General features: G+C 33.4%; 1 protein-coding gene across 3 annotated transcripts in view; it reads left to right on the forward strand.

The window, feature by feature from the left end:
* LOC118187997 (uncharacterized) overlaps positions 1 to 20,184 on the forward strand; it is a 192,460-nt gene that overhangs the window by 101,697 nt on the left and 70,579 nt on the right. For all 3 annotated transcript variants that reach the window (XM_035358318.2, XM_035358322.2, XM_085809039.1), the window contains exon 3: positions 7,087 to 7,150. In XM_035358318.2, coding sequence (XP_035214209.1) covers positions 7,087 to 7,150 — 64 coding nt within the window. The remainder of the gene's footprint in view (positions 1 to 7,086; positions 7,151 to 20,184) is intronic.

A 20,184-nucleotide genomic window follows, 5' to 3' on the forward strand; every position in this document is an offset into this window, starting at 1 on the left:
TCAATGTTAATTTTCTCTTTTGTTTAATGCATCAGAGAGTTCATTTTAAAAGAAGTAAAATTATGATAAAATTCAGGGTACGGTTTAAGCTAATGTCAGAATTCTCTGCCTATCAGATTAGATTACGCCTTCAAGTAATGGCTTTCAGCGCTGCAATAAATGCTCCAGCGTGTTAGGTAAGTCATTTAGAATTAGTGTCCTTATGTAGAGACGTAATTTAAAAATTTGATCCCTTGAAACTGGTGAGAAGCTAACTAACGTTATTATGATATTTTTTCGCGTTATACGCCAAAAAATGTACTTGTTTCACTGTGAAAGTATTAATAAGCAAAAATTGTTCCTTAGTGATGGATTTCACAGAATTTTGTTATTCGTTTTCTGCAGATTTCAAAGAAATTAAATTTCTTTCGGAGAACAGGGCTTAAGCTTTTGTAGAGAGCACTTTATAATATTTAAAATTATGGAGATGTTAGCAAAAAGAAACTGAAGATAGAATTATCCTTAGGCTCTAAAAAATGTTATGAGCAATCTAAAAAAAATGGTTTACTCTCTGATGTAGGTGGAAAAAACAGCTGTTTCTCATATTTCTATATAAAGGCTTTTAAACTGAAAACGTTTTGGTTTACTTTATTCAGTATTTTCTGACTAAAAGTATTTCTGTCTCATTCTCAGAATTTAATTCTTTAAAAGGAATTTCATTTACTGATGCATTAAGAGATTTTCTTTTAAGGTTTCCTTTACTTCAATATTCTTTTGTTGAAAGCTATTTATTTTAAATCTGAACAAAATTTTTTGTTTAAGCAGTTTGATTAATTAAAAGGGCTGCAATGTTAGATATTTAAGTGGTAGAGAAATTACTCGATCATTAATAGCATTTATAAAAGTGTTTATTTGCAGATAACTTTTTAAACTGAAGATAATAGCTTCTGGGCTCAGAATGGTGTTCTATCATAATTTATAAACTTGTTTGATATACTAGATCTGCTCATAAATGTTTTAGAAGTAGATTTAGGATTATTAAAAATTATGGAAAAGCATTCTCGAGAGCTGTTTTCCTTAGGGAAAGAGAGGACTTCGTGGAGGACTCTTTTAGAGAAACTAGCTTGTATTCATGTTGCACATGGGTAAAACTATGAAAAGTTAGCCGTCGTTCGACCCGGTATGTGAAATCCGGTCGAATCACCAAATTTCAGCGACTTTATCGTTCGGTTTTGGGTGGGCGTTAGATTAGGCAAGCGTTTAAAACTGTTAAATAATCATTGGTTCCTGGACTGAAATGAACTTGCTGAGTCGAACGTTTCAGTTTTTCTGTAAGCGTAATTTAAATGCGAAGATTACTATATGAGACGTTTCATAAAACGCAACTCTATATACGTCAGATATTCTTGTTCTTTTAGTGGCAAATAGCTTAAAATAATGTAGGTTTTGCATGTTTGAAATAAGTGTGTTTGGTGAAAAAAACCAAACTGTGTCATATCTGGTAGTATGCAGATAGTTTTTTCTTATACCACATTGTATTCATGGCAAAATAAAAAAAAATAAGGAAATTACAAGTCTTTGTGTCCGTCGCCTAATAACGGAAAGAGACATCGAATAAACCAAATTATCATAATGTTTCATTTCCTTCCTTCTCTAGTTAAATAACAGGTGAATGGATACAGTCTATTCAAAGACTGTAACTGCATTCTTAATTCGGCTCTTGACATAGCGAAAGTATTACAAAAGGAAATTTTTATCTTTGATTTCTTTACATGCAGCGTAAAAATAAGCTAACATCCTATAAATGTTACTAATGAAGCATGTTAAGCGAAGAGTCATTTTTATCTTGCACAAATATTTAAACCAGTTATCGACAGAGCAACTAATACTTACGTTCTCTTGGTATTAAAAATCTAGTTCTATGAATCTGACATTATTTTTGTTGCCGAATCTAAAATATAATCGAGAGTTTCCTGCAATTTAATGCAGCAAACAACTAGTTTATAGCATTTGAAATACTAGAAACTTTTTGAAACAACTAGTTTATACGAGTTTACATAAATTCATATATAGATGTGGGAAGTAAATAATTTATAAGCATAAGTATAATCATTTATAAATATTAGTATACTCATTTATAAGTACAATCAGTATATAAAGGAAGGAAGGAGTTATTTCAGCTTTCTTAATGGCCAGCAGAAGACAAGGGGCATATGAGGACATATGACTTTTGATATTTTACCCTCAGTATCCAGTAACTTCCTTGTAGAAACACTGTCCATGCTCATCGTTCGCCGCCCTGAGATTAGCAAGAAATCTACACGAAAACGCATGTTTTAAGACATCTTGCGTCTCATGGCTGCATGAGCTTATGGGATCTTTCACACTTTCCTCCCAATCCTCTGACCTAATCTGCATTAGAATATTTTCATACTTCAGCATAGGCATGCAGCTGCATGTCGTCGAATTTCGGATACATTAACAACACAGCTTTTAACTTTACAAATACGACACCTTTGATTTTACCATCACCTTCCCTGAAATTTGCTTCTTTGTTACCTTATTTATTCGATTTGTATTTACCGTTTTAAACCGAGAACGTATAGATGTAATTTATCCACCATTTCATAGGGAAAACAACGGTAGCCCACCTGTTAGGTGCCTCAATAATAAACAGACAACCGTTAGTAGTGGCCAACGACTATAAAAGGCTAGAATCCATCATCGGGGAGGGGATATGATCTGCATTATTTACACTCAAATCATAAGTGATTGCGAATGTATCAGGGGAATTTAAAAAAAATTAGAGAACTCTTGAATTAATTCAGAATTAAATTGTGAAAAAAATTAATAGAATTAATTGAATTAGATGTTATACCTTACTTAAAATACTATTAAGCAATTAATCAGCAACTTTTAGCTTAACATACGTATGGAGCGGTATTATTTTTCGAGAGCCATAAATGCTCTGTTGATGATATTAAGCCTTGCGAAGAATAGCGACGCTCGTTTTGGTCAAAGCTTTTATATGCAACAGTTTTTCCCTTCTCTGTTGTACTTTTCACAAAGACAAGAGCATACTATGAGTTGACATTTATAGAGAATAGCAATTATTTTCAAACTAAAACGACTTAAGTGTATTGACAAAAGTTTCAGGAGGGCAGATTTTCATAGATTACTTTCATAGTAACTGCATATTTGCCGCCCAGACGGAAAAGTGGTTAGTGATTCTGAATGCCATACCGAACGGCCCGGGTTTGAATCCCGGAGAACGTATAGATGTAATTTATCCACCATTTCATAGGGAAAACAACGGTAGCCCACCTGTTAGGTGCCTCAATAACAAACAGACAACCGTTAGTAGTGGCCAACGACTATAAAAGGCTAGAATCCATCATCGGGGAGGGGATATGATCTGCATTATTTACACTCAAATCATAAGTGATTGCGAATGTATCAGGGGAATTTAAAAAAAATTAGAGAACTCTTGAATTAATTCAGAATTAAATTGTGAAAAAAATTAATAGAATTAATTGAATTAGATGTTATACCTTACTTAAAATTCGAAGAACTTTGCACTTTGCACCACTGAGAGGGCTTCCGACCTAAGGTGATAGATACCTAATGGAAATAGCCCACCTAGTGGAAATAATTTATTGAATAGAAAATTTTTACAGAGTCTTTACAACGAATATTTTTGAATGACAGTGATATTTTTCATTACTTTTACATGACAGTGAAAATTATTTACAGTCGTTTTTGCATTTGCATGCTACGGTAGTTCAATGTTTCAGATGATCAATGTGACAAAAATTCAAAGAACTGCTGCTTTGGACATCAGGCAGGTGATATGATGACAAAAAGTGTAAGTGTCTCTTTGTTCATACTTTCGTTTGATACTGCAAGTCCAGTTTATAATTACAGTTCATTAAAAAGTGGAAATAGAGTATAAAGGTGGAAATAAGAATGAGAAGAGATCCTTTACGCGTTTTTGCATTTAAAAAAGAAAGCTTTAAGTTGGTATTTTTCTTGACTAACGAAAACGCCAAAGAGGATTTTCGCTTCGTTAAAATTACAGTACAGGAAAAGATAAAATATTGTTAGTGTTTGTTTATACAATGATTCTTGAAAGTGTATATATTTGATTAATAAAGAAAGAAAAAAGGTATGAAAGGCAACCATACAGAATCTCTCGATTGTCTGCGGAAACGTTACGAGAAAAAACAATATGTATCAATATTAGCAATCCAGCGTAGTCTTAACTGAGCTTTTCATATTACTATCAACAGCTGACAGCATGGCAAAATTCGACTTTCGATATTGAGGCAGGGAAGCAAAGTAATCATGCACACAATGATCTTATGGATATAAATGACGATAAGATATCAATAGATGATCTTAATTTCCCTTTCTCACACCCAGAAGCACCTGTATCAATCATTGCCGGATATCCGGCTTCTCAATGCATCACTGTAATTGGTGCCGCCCGGTAAATCTTCCTATCTTTCTAGGTTTGGAAGAAGAAACTACTCTGCAGATATGTTTTTTCTATTTCTCTATACAAACTTTGTATTTATTGTTTATTTCTATTTATATGAAATGTGTATTCATCACAGCATTCTTTGATTTAATCTGGTTTTATATTTTAATACTTGTTTAGTTTGATTTAATATTTGATGACATAGGAATATTTAAAATCTTTTTCCATATAAATTGTTTTTGTTATTTCAAATGGTCAGACACTCGAAAGTTAATGTATTCGTCGGGGATGGCCAATACACGTCGGTCATTTAGCCTTGCCATTCTCGAGAACGTTTCCCAAGGTGCAGTACAGGGGTAATCGATTTTACACGAGCAAGTACAGGAAAGTTTTGTTCCAATTTTGATGGAGAGCATCGAGGAGGGGACGGATCCGACAGTCTCCCACACCTTTTTCCTACCACCAAATCTTTCGAAAGGACTTTCAGCTCGCCACTGTTTTAACTAACCCTATGCTGCACAGACATCATATACTTGTAACATCTAAGCTGTTTCCGGGTTTCGAACCCAAGCCCAAGACTACAGCAGCCAAGAACGCTAACAGCCATACCGATAAGGTTGGTTCATGTTAAGTTAATGGTTATTGTTACTTTGATTATTTTAATGATAGTTTGACTTATGAAGATTGTTGAGTAGTGTAACGTCTTCTGTTTTGTCACGAACCGTTACATAAAAGTTGACCTTACTCTACATATTTATCATTAGTATCAGGTCACCTGTTTATTACTCATCATCAGACAACAATTGTTTTCAAGATTTAACTGAACTGCTTCAGTTATGAATATGACATGTTTTTCAATTGACCCGAAACACAACAATTCTAATCATGTCGTTAGAGTTTTCTAACACTGTTGTTTTCCGTATTGCGGATTAATCTTACGAATATCGTCATTTCAGAGATTTTCGCCATATCAAATGCATTACAAACGTTTTTAGCTTTTTCATATAATCTGTGGAGTGTTTTTGTATATGTATGCATGTAAAATAATTTCCTAACTTTTGCAGGCAACTTAAGAAGCATAATGCTCTTTTAATATTTCTAAAGTATTTGAGGTCAGATATTGCTTTTTGTTACACAGTTATAAAGGTTGTAGGGTCTTACTTTATTTTTCTACTAGTTATATTTATTCTAGAAATAGCTTTCCTTTACTTCCTCATATTACTACCTATGTTTTCCTGCCAGAATGAGTTTTCAGATTTACACTTTATGCAAATAGGTTAGAAAATCCTATTTAAGCTGAAGTCTGAGCTACTTTAGTTAGAGAGAGAGAGTGTGTTCTGCCTTTTGGCCACCGAGTTAGGCTGCCGAGTTAGAGCTTGCTAGTTTAAGGCTCTGCTTATAACGTGCCTGCTAGTCTACACCGGTGACTTTAGTCAACAGCCAACTACGTAGTAAATAACCCTGTATAGATTAGGCTGTTTATTCTACTTAGCATTAGTTTAATTTTCTATTTTCTATTTTAAGTTCAAACCAAAGGTTCCGGCTTCCTGTACGCCCAAGTGAGGCCGTCTGTGACTATATTTGAGTTAAAATGAAAGGGTATTTTAATTCTTCTTCGGAGTTGTTATTTACGTACCAGAATTTAGCAAACAATCGATACACAATTCTATTAGGTTCTAGTAGTTGAATAACTTTAGCTAGAACACTACAAACTGTTTGTTAGTTTCAACATTTAAATTGAGCACAGCGTTCTCCTTATACTGTTACGATATGTACTAGGATTAAAACATATGTATTTTACTCTTTAAAATAAATTCTAATTTAACATCCACGGCTTCTTCCTCAGAACAAAGTACGAATATACATATGAGCAGAAAATATGCTAGTTATGTCCTTGATAACTGAAAGACAAGAGACAAAAGAAGACAAAAGAAAGTTATTCAAAATGATTTTAGCAATAATATTTTGATGGAATTATTTAGTTCTTGATTATTTGCTAATGGTTGTTTGGTTTATTTAATTATAGCAAAGCACACTAGGGCTATCTGCCTAAGGGGAGGGATGCTTTCATGGAGGACTTTCTAAGGGAAACTGGCTCGTATGCACGTTACAAATGGGGAAAACCACGAAAACGCCCATTCAGCCAGCCCGTTCGCGGAATTCGAACCTCGGACCGAACTACCAGGGTTCAGCGACTTTACCGCTTGGCCGCTTGTGGGCTCTATTTGCTAATGGAAGAGAAAACAGATATTCATTAATTATTTCTTCACTTTCTACAACTAAGAAATAAAATTGCATTTCTGTGTCTATTAAGTTATTAGTAATATGCTTGTTTAGAAATACTTAAATTTCAAATCTTCCTTGAAGCTATTTCCATTAAAAAAATGGATCAAAGGAAGATTTCTTTTGTGTATTTTATTACCATCTCCAAAATAATCTTTTACGAAATACGTTCTTAGACGGAATCATTTTCTAATTAAGAAAAAAAAAAAAAAAAAAACTTCTCAGCTAATATCAGAAGTTTCATCTAGAATAAAGTAGGATATCTGAAAGGAAATTTAATTAATTTAATAATTAAATATGTCTATTCTTGCCTATTATCTAATTCTTTGCATTTCTCTTTTCAGACATTCTACATCGTGGTGGTAACTGCCGGTTCATTTCATCTCCACACCCTATTTAATATACCAGGTAAGTTTAAACAAAGTAATTAGTAGTAGCTAATAAAATTCTAGCTAAATTTTATGCTTGATCAGAACTTAGTTTGCTGATGTATATATCTCTGAGGTTTTCCATTTAATTAATAGTCAGATAAAAATACAGGAAGCCCACAGGGTGTTTCCTCTCCATGTTTATTTAAACATGTTTTATTTTAAGCTGAGAATAATTTTGATATATGAATTGAATTCAAATATTAGTGTAAATTATTAACAGAGGAAATATGATAAAAATTTTGCACTTCTATATTTGACGTCCTTTTCTTTATTTCAGAAAATACCCTTTCCTTTATACTTCCTTGTAAGAAGTAAAGGAAGTAGTAATTTCGAAAAATATAAGGAATCATATTTCAAAGGAAATACCCATTTTTATCATTTCCGTGTCGATCTGGACGAATTGATTTTCATGACGACTAGATATCCAAAACAGATTGTAACATGGATTTAAAATGGATTCAAAAGAGACTTTTAGACTTTTTCGTGTATTTCGTATATAAACATTCTGAAACGTATGTATACATGTCACGAAGCGTATGTATATACGTATGTATCTTGTATTACTCAAAAACGATTAACCATAGAACGTTGACATTTTGTATATGGGACTGCTAAATCATATAGTTCTGCTCCTTTCTTGTTTATATTTTTATTGAATTTGGCAGTAACAAATATATATATTTTAATTTTACATAGTAAATATTTTGTACGAGGAAGAGATTATACTATCTTGGAAAAAAAATCTATTGTAAAAGAAAATTTTTTTAGCGAAAAATCAAGAATGAGTCTAAGCCTTTAAAATAAAATTAAAAATAAGCTTTAATATTTTTAAAAAATTAAAATCTTAGACGAAAATCAATCAGTAACGTAATTATCCACTGTTTAATGTTCCGATTAGACTCACCAGGGGCTGATTAATTAAACATTAAACAACAACTGTTAAGGAGTTCTGAATACCTGTTTCATAATTTTTTCATAATTTGAGTGAAAAATTAAACTAACAAACAGGCATTTTTAAAAATAAATAAAACCACATACCCGCCCCCTTACCCGACTTTTAGAAGTACTTACCATGACTTTACTTTCGCAGTCGATGGTCGTAATCATATGCTTCCATTTACAGAAGTGTTTCAAATGACGAAAATATTCGTTTTGGCAATAGCAAATTAAATATATATATATATACAGGGTGATTATAATTAAAGTTTAAGTTTCAAAACGCTATAAAAAAAGAACCACTGATGAAAATGATGTGAAATTTGAAAGGAATGTTATTGAAAAAGGCGGAAAGCATATGGCAGAAGAAAAATTTTAGTTTCAAAAGTTAGCAACAGATGGCGCTGTAAGCGGCAGAATCACGACGAGAAACGAGAAATGATTCGTAAAACAATGGCTAAGGTGGAAGTTACACATTAAAACGCATTGAGAAATTAGAATTGTTGAATAATTTTATTTGCATGACTCTACATATCACATCGAAAGGGACAAATCGGTTTCAAGAGTTTTGCGGCGACATACCGCATAAGAACCATTCATCAAAGAAGTTCGGAACTGTCGCGAGACTGGCGCAAAACATGTTCAATATGGTGTCCACCGTTGTGTGCAACAAGTTGAAAGTGACAAACAGCATGTTCCACAACGGATCGCAGTGTCTCCGGGGTGATGTTCAGAATGCGTTGCGAAATGCGTGCCTTTAATTCCGCTAAATTTGCAATTGGAGCACGGAACACATCATCCTTCAGATACTCCCACAGCCAGAAATCACACGGAGTAAGATCAGGCGATCGGGATGGCCAGGATGTAGGGAAATGACGGCTGATAATTCGAGCATTTCCGAAATGGCGCCTCAGCAGCTGTTTCACGGGATGTGCAATGTGCGGAGGAGCGCCATCTTGCATAAAAATGATTTCATCCACACATCCATGCTGTTGCAGACCTGGAATCACGTGGTTGCACAAAAGAGACGCATACCTCTGACCAGTGACGGTTGCGGGAACAGGACCGGAAGCACCCGCTTGCTCGAAAAAATATGGTTGTAGGATGAATGATGCCGTAAAGCCACACCATACCGTGACCCTTTCAGGATGAAGTGGTACGGGGTGCGTTGCCAGTGGATTTTCTGTTGCCCATATTCGACAATTCTGGGTATTCACGTATCCTGTCAGATGGAAATGGGCTTCATCTGTCCACAAAATTTTCCACGGCCATTCATTATCCACTTCCATGCGAGCCAGGAATTCTAACGCAAACGTCTCCCTAGCTGTCAGGTCAGACGGAAGCAACTCCTGCACATGGCCAATTTTGTACGGATAGCATTGCAGAATGTTTCGCACAATTTTCAGCACTGTGCTCATAGGCCTGTCCAATGTTCGGACAATTCCTCGTACACTGCACGGTTGCACACCACCGGCCGACCCCTCCTGTAATGCTGTGGCCACTTCTTCAACTACCGTCGAATGCACTCGTTTTCTCCCTCTACCAGATTGCACATCAAACGAACTTGTCGTTTCGAATTTTTGCATCATTTTCTTTAGACCTACGACACTCATTGGACCAACGCCTTCTTTTATACCCTTCAGTGTCCTGAATTTTTGCAGAGCTACTCTAGACAATCATCATTCTTGTAATACAGCTTTACCAGCAGAGCGCGGTCCTGCAGTGAAACACCCATGGCGAACGTCTGAGACGCGAAATGAGGAACAGCCTGGTACCTGGTGGCTTTATAACACTGAAATTTAACTAACATTTTAATTTAAGTCTTATTTCGCTTGCAGCGCCATCTGTTGCTAACTTTTGAAACTAAATTTTTTCTTCTGCCATACGCTTTCCGCCTTCTTCAATAACATTCCTTTCAAATTTGACGTCATTTTCATGAGTGGTTCTTTTTTTATAGCGGTTTGAAACTTAAACTTTAATTATAATCACCCTGTATATTCGACAAATAGGGAAATCTAACTTTTAATGCGGTTATTATGTTTAGGAATTTTATGTTTATGCGGATATTTATGTTTAGGAAGGTTTTCATACTCGTTAGAAAATTTAAAGTGATAAGAAGTGCGACTTCCGTACGACAAAATTTGACCGGTATATTTCATTTCAGAAATTTTAGATATAATTTTCAACTTTCCTTAGGGGATCTGTTAATATGTTCGAATAAGTTTAAACGAAGTGCAGCTAAACATGTGTATAATTTAATAGCACGTACGAGGAAGTTATGTGGTGTTCACATCTAATTTTTTGGTATTGTGAGCCAAGTCTAAAAAAGTGAAACTTGTAAACCTGATTTTTTAGAAAGTTGAATGCATCTACGTATAAAAGAAAATATCTGCTATTTAAATCTATTGATGAAAATTTCTAAATATATTTGTATTGCATCTGATGTGACGCCAAATTACCAAAATATAATACTAAGATGAAGACGAATTGATTTTAATGTACATATTTTGCTATTACTTATGCTGTTCCTGATAAGTTATTGCAGGTCAGGATTTGCAACGTTAAATTTAAAATCTGAGCAATATTCTTAATGACGAAATGGTACTGCAAGCAATATTTATAATAAATTAGATACCGTACAACTTCGTTATCGAAACGAAAAAAATACTGTATTTCTACTCCATTATCCAAAAGCTTGTTAACTTCTTAAAATGATGAAGAATCAAATTTATAAATGGACATGGATTTCCGTAAGTATGTATATATGGGATTTAATGCTGTTAACAGTCATAAAATAATAGTGATCTTTATTAAATATGAGGAGAATTCTTTTGTCTGTGCAAAATGAGAATTTTCAACGGCAAACGGGTTGGCTGCATTGGCGGTTTTGTGGTTTTCCCCATGTGTAACGTGTATACGAGCCGATTTCCATTAGAAAGTCCTCCACGAAGACATACCTTACCTTAGGTAGATAGCCCTCGAGTGCTTTGCCATAATTAAATAAATCAACCACGGGTTTTAAACGGGATTTAGCAAAAGTATGAAAACAACTCTTTTATGCATTTTCTTCAAAGAAACGGAGTTCTTTAAAGTCAGAATTTTTAGATGGAAAAGTTTTAAAAGTATTGCAGTTAAGATGGTTGCGGGATCATTTGATGTGTTCTTTTATGCGACTGTTAGATTGAACATCAGATGAAACAATATTTTATTTTACTTTTTTCTCGTAAAACATACTTTGATAAAAAGTTATATTTATACATAATAATTATATGTTACTGAATAGTATTATTATAGTATATTATTGAACTTTAACACACGAATGTATCTTTGCATTATAGCGTAACGCAAATGTTATATTACTATTACATTTTTAACTCTCCTTCCTTTGTGAGCTAACATTTTATCCTATTGTATACCTGAAAATTTCTTTGGCAACAGAATAATCACTAAGCTGCATTCAAACAGATAAGCAACAAAGGCCAATTAGTAAATCTTCATCATTTTCCAATCCATATCCAACGATGCTTTTATCCTTTTTAATTAAATAATTAGCTGATCATTGCTATTTCTAAATTGTTGTGTTTCTTATCAGGCTACTATAACGTACGCTGGATGTATTTAGATCTACGCTTCTTCGTTTATTGTGTCGTGATGATTTGAAGTCAGGGTTTTTAAAATAACTTTCTTAGTTTTAAAATAGAATTTACGCTAATTTATCGAAATAATATCTCTTAATATTTCACTCTGATATGTTCTAACACTTTAAGCAACGCAATAAAAATATTATACTTGTTCGTTATTTAAAAATGACGAGTTTAGTTTGTTATTTAAAAATTTATTAAAGCTACAATTGTCACGAACTGGAAAAAGAAACAGCTTGTTCTATCGAAAAACGTGGCTTAAAAAGATAAGGTTACACTTACTATACATTACTATATGTGGTGACGCTTTGGAAAATGTGTGTTTTTAAGATTTGATTGCGCATAACTTGGTTTCTTTTTAAGTCAATCCTTTGATGTTCCACATCACTGGAAATATTCTGCATAACCAAATGTGGTTCCCCATCACAGTTTTATCCAAAATATAATAGCGTTTTTCACAGTGAAGAATTTTTATTTCATGAAAAGTTATAGATACACAAATATAGGTAGGCTTTATTACCTTACGTAGACAGAGCTCCGAAAACATAAAATGGAGAACCAGTCGGGTTTTAAGATGATCCAAAATCGATCCAGTGCGTGTTGAGACGAGCTGGTGTCGTTTGTTATCAGAAATGATAGTAAAACATTTTATTTAGCTGTGATCACATTTTTAAGTAAGTTGTTTGACTGATGTAAACAACAAACTCTGTGCGATTAGGATAATAAGCAAAATAAAAAATGATTTGCCCGACCACCTAGAAGGAGGTCACAAATATCCATGCTTTACTTGGGTTTTGATCCTGAGCTCAGTAATCTAGAAGATGCACTAGACTAGGGGTTCTGAACCGGTGGTACCCGTACCGCAAGAGAAAAATAGGTGGTACGCAAAGAAGCAAAGTATTTTTAACTATTAAATTCAAAAATTAAAACCCCATCATCCTGATTGAGTTTTCTCTCTAACACTCGTAAACTTATGCGATCTGAGCTTTGTTCAAGAGTGGTGGTGGTAGTAGTACTTTGTAGTGATAGTACTAAAGGTTTTCAGTTTTTGTTTAGATGGAACGCGTTAGTCTAAAGTTTGAGAACCGCTGCACTAGATTGTTAAACTGTCAAAGCGATATTAAATGTTGCATTGATGCAAAAAGAGCCTACTTTGAATCGAAACTGAAATTACAATGAAGCAAGGTCTTATTACTGCCTAAACTGATTCAGGACTAACGTCAGCCCAAACGTTTGAGGGTTTAGAGAGCGGAAAGCCTTCCTATAACTCTTCATCACTTTAAGCTTCTTCAGTAAAAAGAAAACGAGCACTGATGGCCCCTGAAAGAGTTATGTATCTAAGGCCTTAGATTCTTTCAACTGATATTGGTGTTGGTGTATTTAATTATGGCAAAGCACACTAGGGCTATCTGCCTAAGGGGAGGGATGCCTTCGTGGAGGACTTTCTAAGGGAAACTGGCTCGTATACACGTTACACATGGGGAAAACCACGAAAACGCCCATGCAGCCAGCCCGTTCGCGGGATTCGAACCTCAGACCGAACTACCAGTGTTCAGCGACTTTACCGCTCGGCCGCTGGTGGGCTCTCTTTCAACTGGACTCTGCGCTCTGCAACAAAGTCGTATACTTTCTCAGTAATTAACTCAATTACAGGAATGTTATTGATCCTGGTGATATGGGTGTATATATATAATGTATATATATGTTTATATAATGTATAAAAAATTTACATTTTAAAATTTAGCTTTCATATCCTATATAACATCAGAAATTTTCTTAGAAAATGTAAACCTCAAAGAAAAGCTGATAAAGAATTTATGTCGCGAAAATAATATAAATGAATGATATTTGCATGAAAACTTCTCCTCTGTGCTTATATTATAAACGATTAAAAAATTAGAACGATTCAAAAAATTTAAAAGAAGAATAAATTCATTAATGAGCATTTTTTAAAAATTTTATTTCGCTTTTATTTTAAAAGCTTCGTACATTTTACTTTTGGCTAACACGAAATCATAATACAGATTAGGTAAAGTAATGCTACTTAAACTAATAATAAAAATGTAATGGTAAAAGATTATATGAACTTTTTACTGCAATATTATTATTCGCAATAAAAAGTTCTATGTACAAAGCATCAGTACTTCGGAACATAAAAATGACAAACGAAAAAAACTTTTTAATTAGATCTGCTCAGTAAAGCTTAAACAAAAACGAAATGCGACTTTTTTGATTTTATTCGAGTTGTCTAATGATTATATATGTTTATTATGGCTAATTGGAAAACTGTAAATACGCAAAAAATAGAAAAAAGTTCAAAAAGAGGGAAAACGCCCTTTATGTCTAGATCTCAAACCGCTTTTGTTTTTGCCATGCATTAAACAAAAATAAGGGCTGCTGCTTTACATTTAAGAATAAAAAATAATAAGTTTTAACTTCAAGTAGGAACTGAAGCATAACAACAATTCTTTTTTGGAATTATTTCATTTACCCTTCTGATTGATAAGGTTTCAAAACTTCTTTGTCTTTCATCCGCTGTCAACTCCATATACTTAACCATCTCTTTGTCTCTGCTGACCTTTTATACAAAGATGTTTTGTTGAAATTAAAGGTCAAGATAATTCAAGCAAGTTGTTGAAATTTATGATTTAATGAAGACCATTCAAAAGATAAAGTATTTAAACTAAAAGAGCGTCCTTTAAATTCTCTTTCTCATTTAGAAGAAAATTAATTTAACTTCAAAATAGCCTTTAAAATATCTCCAGAGAAAGAAAATTTCATTTGTTTTAGTAAGATGCCTGTGTTCTGGAATATTACCAAGGAGAAAAATTGAAAAAAAAAAAGCGCAGTTCTTTAAGAAGCGAAACAGAAATTGAATGGGATGTAATTGAATCAATGTGGAAATAATTAAAGTTTGAGGTAATAGTTTATCAAGAAAACTGACTGTATAATTTAGTTAATGAAGAAAATAGGACAAAATATATATTCTTTAAAGAGATTTCATGCTTTCAGAAGGTTATTTTCGAGTACAAAAGTTTCCTTGTGTAACTGAAACTAAAGCATTCTCAAAGAAATAACTTCTTAGGTTTGATTTTCTTTTGATTTTAGCCTATAGGACAACTATATTTAAAATGACTGTCCTGAGATATATATAGTTATTTCGGTGAATGTTGGTAGATACATTATATCACTCTTACTGAATGTTGGTAGATACATTAAAAAAGAAATCTTCTGTAAAAATAGCAGTTTAAATATCGACCACTAGGTGATAATGCGGCACATAAATGACATAGAACGCAATTTGAACGTGAAATTTTATTAAATATCAGCACGTTTTTTAATTTGCGCTCATGTGCGTCATTCATATGCTCAAAACGCATTATAGTACATTCAAAAGTAGTGAGAAAACATGAACTTTTATTGAATCACAGCACATTTTTCAATTTGGGTAGCATGTGCGTCAATCATATGTTCAGAGCGCGTTATCATATATTCAACAGTAGTGCGAAGAGATACTTTGAACAGCTGCAAACACGTAGCTTGTTATAATTACTTTCAATTCAGGCAGAATCATTATGTTTCCTCCATAGACACAATATATCAAAAACCCTCACAGCTAGAAGTCATAGGGATTCAAGTTTGGAGAATGAGAAGGCAAGACATTGAAAAACTTCTCAAAATCACCCGATCATAGTGAGTTCAAAGAGTTCCTTCAGTTGTCAACCATGACTTGTCGGTCATTCGTCGGTGTTGCAGCATTTTGCATTAAGACAATAATCTCCAATTATTCTTGTTTATGTAAAGCAGAAATCACTTGCTGCAACAGAAGTTCGCATTCATGATTTTATACCATTTAAGGCCTTGATTATTCTTAAAGAAAAATGGACCACTCCGCCAGAGTTTCATTTGAAACCGATTTCGTCTTCTTACTGATGGCGCATCGAACCGCCTTTTAAAATTTAGTAATCGCCTTTTTCAAAGCATTCATCGAAATCGTCCTTTTTTGCGAGTTTTTAAACGTCGATATTTTCGTAGTGCAATTAAAGTATTACTCTAATTTTGATTCATCAACTTAACGAGTAAAACTCAGTCTTCTTTATATTCACTGGAAAGAGTTTCTAATTTGCATAACGTCATTTTATATATTACATGTAAAGGAAAATCTAATTTTGGAAATTTAAACTAATATTTTTTTTGCAGATTTTTTTTCTCCGTGGTCCATGCAACCTGCGTACTAAGTTTTAACGAAATACGTAAAAGAGAGAGGGCTCTGTATAGGTCTCAGTAGGGTCCTTTTTAACATAACCACTTTGTACGTTTGTTAACAATAATCTAGGGTAACACTTTTCATTAACAAAATTTTTCTGTCCGAAGAGAAAATGGAATAAATTCAAATTTTGAGTGCTGATTGAAGAATTCTTTCGTTTCTGCCAACCTTTTTATTTGTTGGCAAACTTCTTCTTTAAAAAACAAATTATTTGCACTTAATTATATCATATATTTAATGACCTGGCTTAATTTAATAAAGACTGAAATTACTGATGACCTTAATGACGGAAGTAAGTCTCAGTTTTGGGATTGGTAGTTTGAAAATGACAAGTGATCCACCAAGTGAGGTCGAGTAGTATGCAGTGATTCTTATGAGTTGCCATATTGTTCTAGATTCGTTAAAAAAAGAGTGCATCTTTGAACTATATAGTATAGTTGAAGGAAAACTCAACAGACGCTCAATGAAATCGCAGAAACATCAAACATATCCAGAGCAACTATTTTTTATTACTTACCTGTTGGTGGAAAGACAAATGAACCAAGAAAATGGATTCCTCGTTCTGTTAAACCGAAGTACAGAAAGTGCAGCTTATTGCCATTCGTTCTTCATTTCCGTCTAGATTTTACGATAAATATAATCAAAGAAAACTGAATGTCCGAAAATACCGCTTTTAAGCTAAATTAATTATGAAACGCTGACGCCCTTAAGCCCTTTGACGCTTCTCAAGGAAAAAAAAAAAAAAAAAAAAACAAATTCTGATATTCATCGGCAAAAAGACTTATTATACATTTGAAGCAGAAAAAGATGCGTAATTTGTTATAAGTTCCTAAAATTTGGAAAAAATATAAATTCAGAAGTCCACTTTGCTCAGTCCACCCATCTCTGTTAAAACGTTTGTTCCACCCTTTTATCTAACAGCTAAATGTATAAGAACCTTGCGAGTGAAGTGAATAATCACTTTAGTTCAGGAACAGAAACGTAAACTCAAGAAGGGTTAATTACCCTTTATTTCTCAAAATAAGAACTATAACAATCGGCCTTTTCTCAGGGCGTACAGCAAAGCCTCCATTTGGGCTTGAACTTCAAGCAATCTGAAATAAAACTTAACTAATGCTTAACTAAAAGATATAGCCAAAGCTATCAAATTTCTAAGTAGTTGGCCACTTAGTATCGAATAAGCTAGCGAAACTATCAAGGTCCTGTAGTACGGCCGAGCGTAGTAACAGCTTAGGGAGTCGGTAGCCAAACGGCAAACGCGCGCTAGTCAGAAACTCTGAAGATCTCTCGCAAAGTCTGTAGAACTTAGACTTAAATACTATTCTTACTCATTTACATTAAAACGCTATTCTGAAAACACATTCTGGTGCGAAATTGTAAGCTGAAATTAGGATGGACAGGAAAGTAGGTTTAACTAAAGGTAACTGTTAAAACATTTGGATGAAACTTACACATTAATAGAATAACTTCACCATGAGTTAATAATTGTAAGAAAAGCATGTAGGAATTTTATGAATTTTCGAACATTCTTTGCCTTCCTAGTTTTGCTTTTCTACATATAATTTTTTTTATACTACAATGCACTTATTATCGATTTGTATAAAAAAAGCTAAATGAAAAATAAACTAAGATGGGGAGAAGTTACATTGATTAAGTTATTGCTTGAGCCGTCTAGATGGGAATTTATTAGATGCTCTTTTTTCAAAGTAAGTACAGTTTAAGCAAGTAAAAATTTTTAGAAATTATCGTTCAATTTTGTTCCTCGTTTATTGAAATAACGAGTATAAGAAATACAGTTTTTATGTTTAGAAAACTTTTACGACAATGGCAAAGTCTGGCGAGGACTTTGCTCATTTTACATGTCTCTTGCTTATAGTATATAAAGTATTTTCTAGTATATAAAGTATTTTCCCTGCCTTCTTAGCATGCCTTCGTGGTGTAATGGCCAGCACACTCGGCGCGTATTCGAGAGGTCCGAGGTTCGAGTCCCGGCGGGGATACTACTAATTTTTCACGTCTTCTGCATAAAAATAACCTAATGTGTCTACAAAGGTATGAAGTTGGTGTAAAACATCTTTCCAGAAAAGTGTTTGGTGTGTGAGCTGTGCAATACGTCTTAATGTATGAACTAGAAGCCAGGAATTTCCTTCTGCAGTAAGCATACTACAGCTGCCAGCTGCTTTAGAGAAGCTGCTAAATAGCTTCTTCTCAAACTTCGACGTTCCTGAAAGTACATAGGAACAGCTTGTTTTTTTTTTTTTTTCGAACTAAAGAAGAATCTCAGGAAATTTGAGTCATAACGAATGCACATAAAAATTCTAGGAAAAGCAATATAAAAAATCTAACATCGTAAAGAAGGGATCTTCCAAAAATAAGCGAAGTGGTCTCTCTGGGTACAGCACTAGAAAGCTAAGAAAAAGCTGAAATGATTGCTTAATGGGTCCCATCTATTGCAGCTTCTTTAAACCGCGAACTGTGAAAAATAATCAGAAATTTTCTGAATTTCTCATGTGGATCTTTTAGATACAGGGAAAAACGTGCCAAATAATTTTATGCAGGAGGATATATGCACTAATGGTACTCATTAGCCACCGTTAAATTGAGTATATATTTCTAATCTTATACTAAAGTCATCTTTTTCCGAAGTAGGCATTATCAATAAAAAGTTTTAAAGGGAATCCTTCTGTTTCATTCTTTCTTGTTTAAGAAGAAAATATTTGGTTACGTAAAAAAAAAAAAAAAAAAAAAAAAAAAAAAAAAAAAAAAAATGCTCCCTCCTTTTTTAGTAATGAAATAGCTAACCTAAGAGTAATATTTTTGTTTAAAAAACTTTTACTAGGATCAAAATGAGGCGATGCCAAAAGCAAATTTTATCACTAGAAGTATCAAACTGGCGCATGTATTGATTTACATAAAATTGTTTGGCGCATGTTGCCATATAACGGTAAAGGATCCATTGATATTTCAAATATGAGTCCAAAGTGTGAATACTTCATTTTACTTAAAGCTGTGTGATAGGTCCAAAAAATAACACAAACGTATTCATTTTCCAGCAGTTTCGAAGAATGATGAGTTTAAAATGGAAGACATGGTAATGGAAAATTACTTATGACATCTTATTAATCATCGAATATAAACTTCTTCTAATAAGCTATTGTTCTTTTCTTCAGTTTTTGTTTAATTTGCCAGTTAATGTCTTCCATCTTTTGCCCTTTGAAGGTCATTTGAAAGCAAAGCAAACTTCTAGAAATTATATCTCAAAGTTTGCTTTTATTACATCTTTAATTTTTTTAAATAGTAATTATTACTTTCTTTGCAATTTGTAACATTTTAATTAACCAAGGTATTATAAGCATTTTACTTTTAACCTAAAAGCAATCTATTTTGGCGGCTGGATGTTAGAAATGTATAGATGACCAAGATGACCTGTGCGACTAACACTAGTTATCAGGTGGCTAAGCTCGATTTGTGTTTTGTTGTCTGGGCAACAAAATTGAATGGGCAAGCTGAACGAAGCTTTCAAAGTTTTTTTTTTTTTTACGTAAAATATGTCAGTAGGATCTAGGTTTCTTTATCTCAACGAAAGCATCCCTCTTACAACCAGATAACCCTTGTATGCTTTGTATAATTAAGTCATCTGATCCAATCCAAAAGAAATTATATCTAGTATTCTGCTTTAAAAGAAGTCTATTTACATTTAGGAAGAAGGGCAAAAGTTCCAACGTATCCGTGTAGTGAATTCGGATTAATTTACCTTTAAAATAAATTTAAGCAAACGAGCAAAGATTTTAAAAATAAATGAATAAAATCTTTATTAAGTACCTCAATCAAATGAGATTTATGCCAAATGGGCTTTGAAATAAGTCTATTACTAATAATATAACTTTTTCCGACTGATGTTTAACGTGCAGGCTAATTGTAAAGTTATATGTAAGAGATTTAACAGATTTAATAAAGTTTTCCACAAAGGCATCTCTTTTCTTAGGAAGACAGCTCTGGTCTGCTTTGCGAAAATATAGTTAATCCGGTTCATGCAATTGTATACGTGCGAGAAGAGTTTTTATTTATTTTAAAATTTACATGCAGTTTAATCTGAAATACTGCTAAAACTATTTCATTAACGTGTTTCCTAGCTTTGAGGTCATCTTCTGGGCATTTGAGCAACTA

This window comes from Stegodyphus dumicola, chromosome X2, assembly GCF_044657685.1.
Source record: "Stegodyphus dumicola isolate Sdum_Otavi_A_Nest chromosome X2, ASM4465768v1".
In the NCBI taxonomy this organism is placed as follows: Eukaryota; Metazoa; Arthropoda; class Arachnida; order Araneae; family Eresidae; genus Stegodyphus; species Stegodyphus dumicola.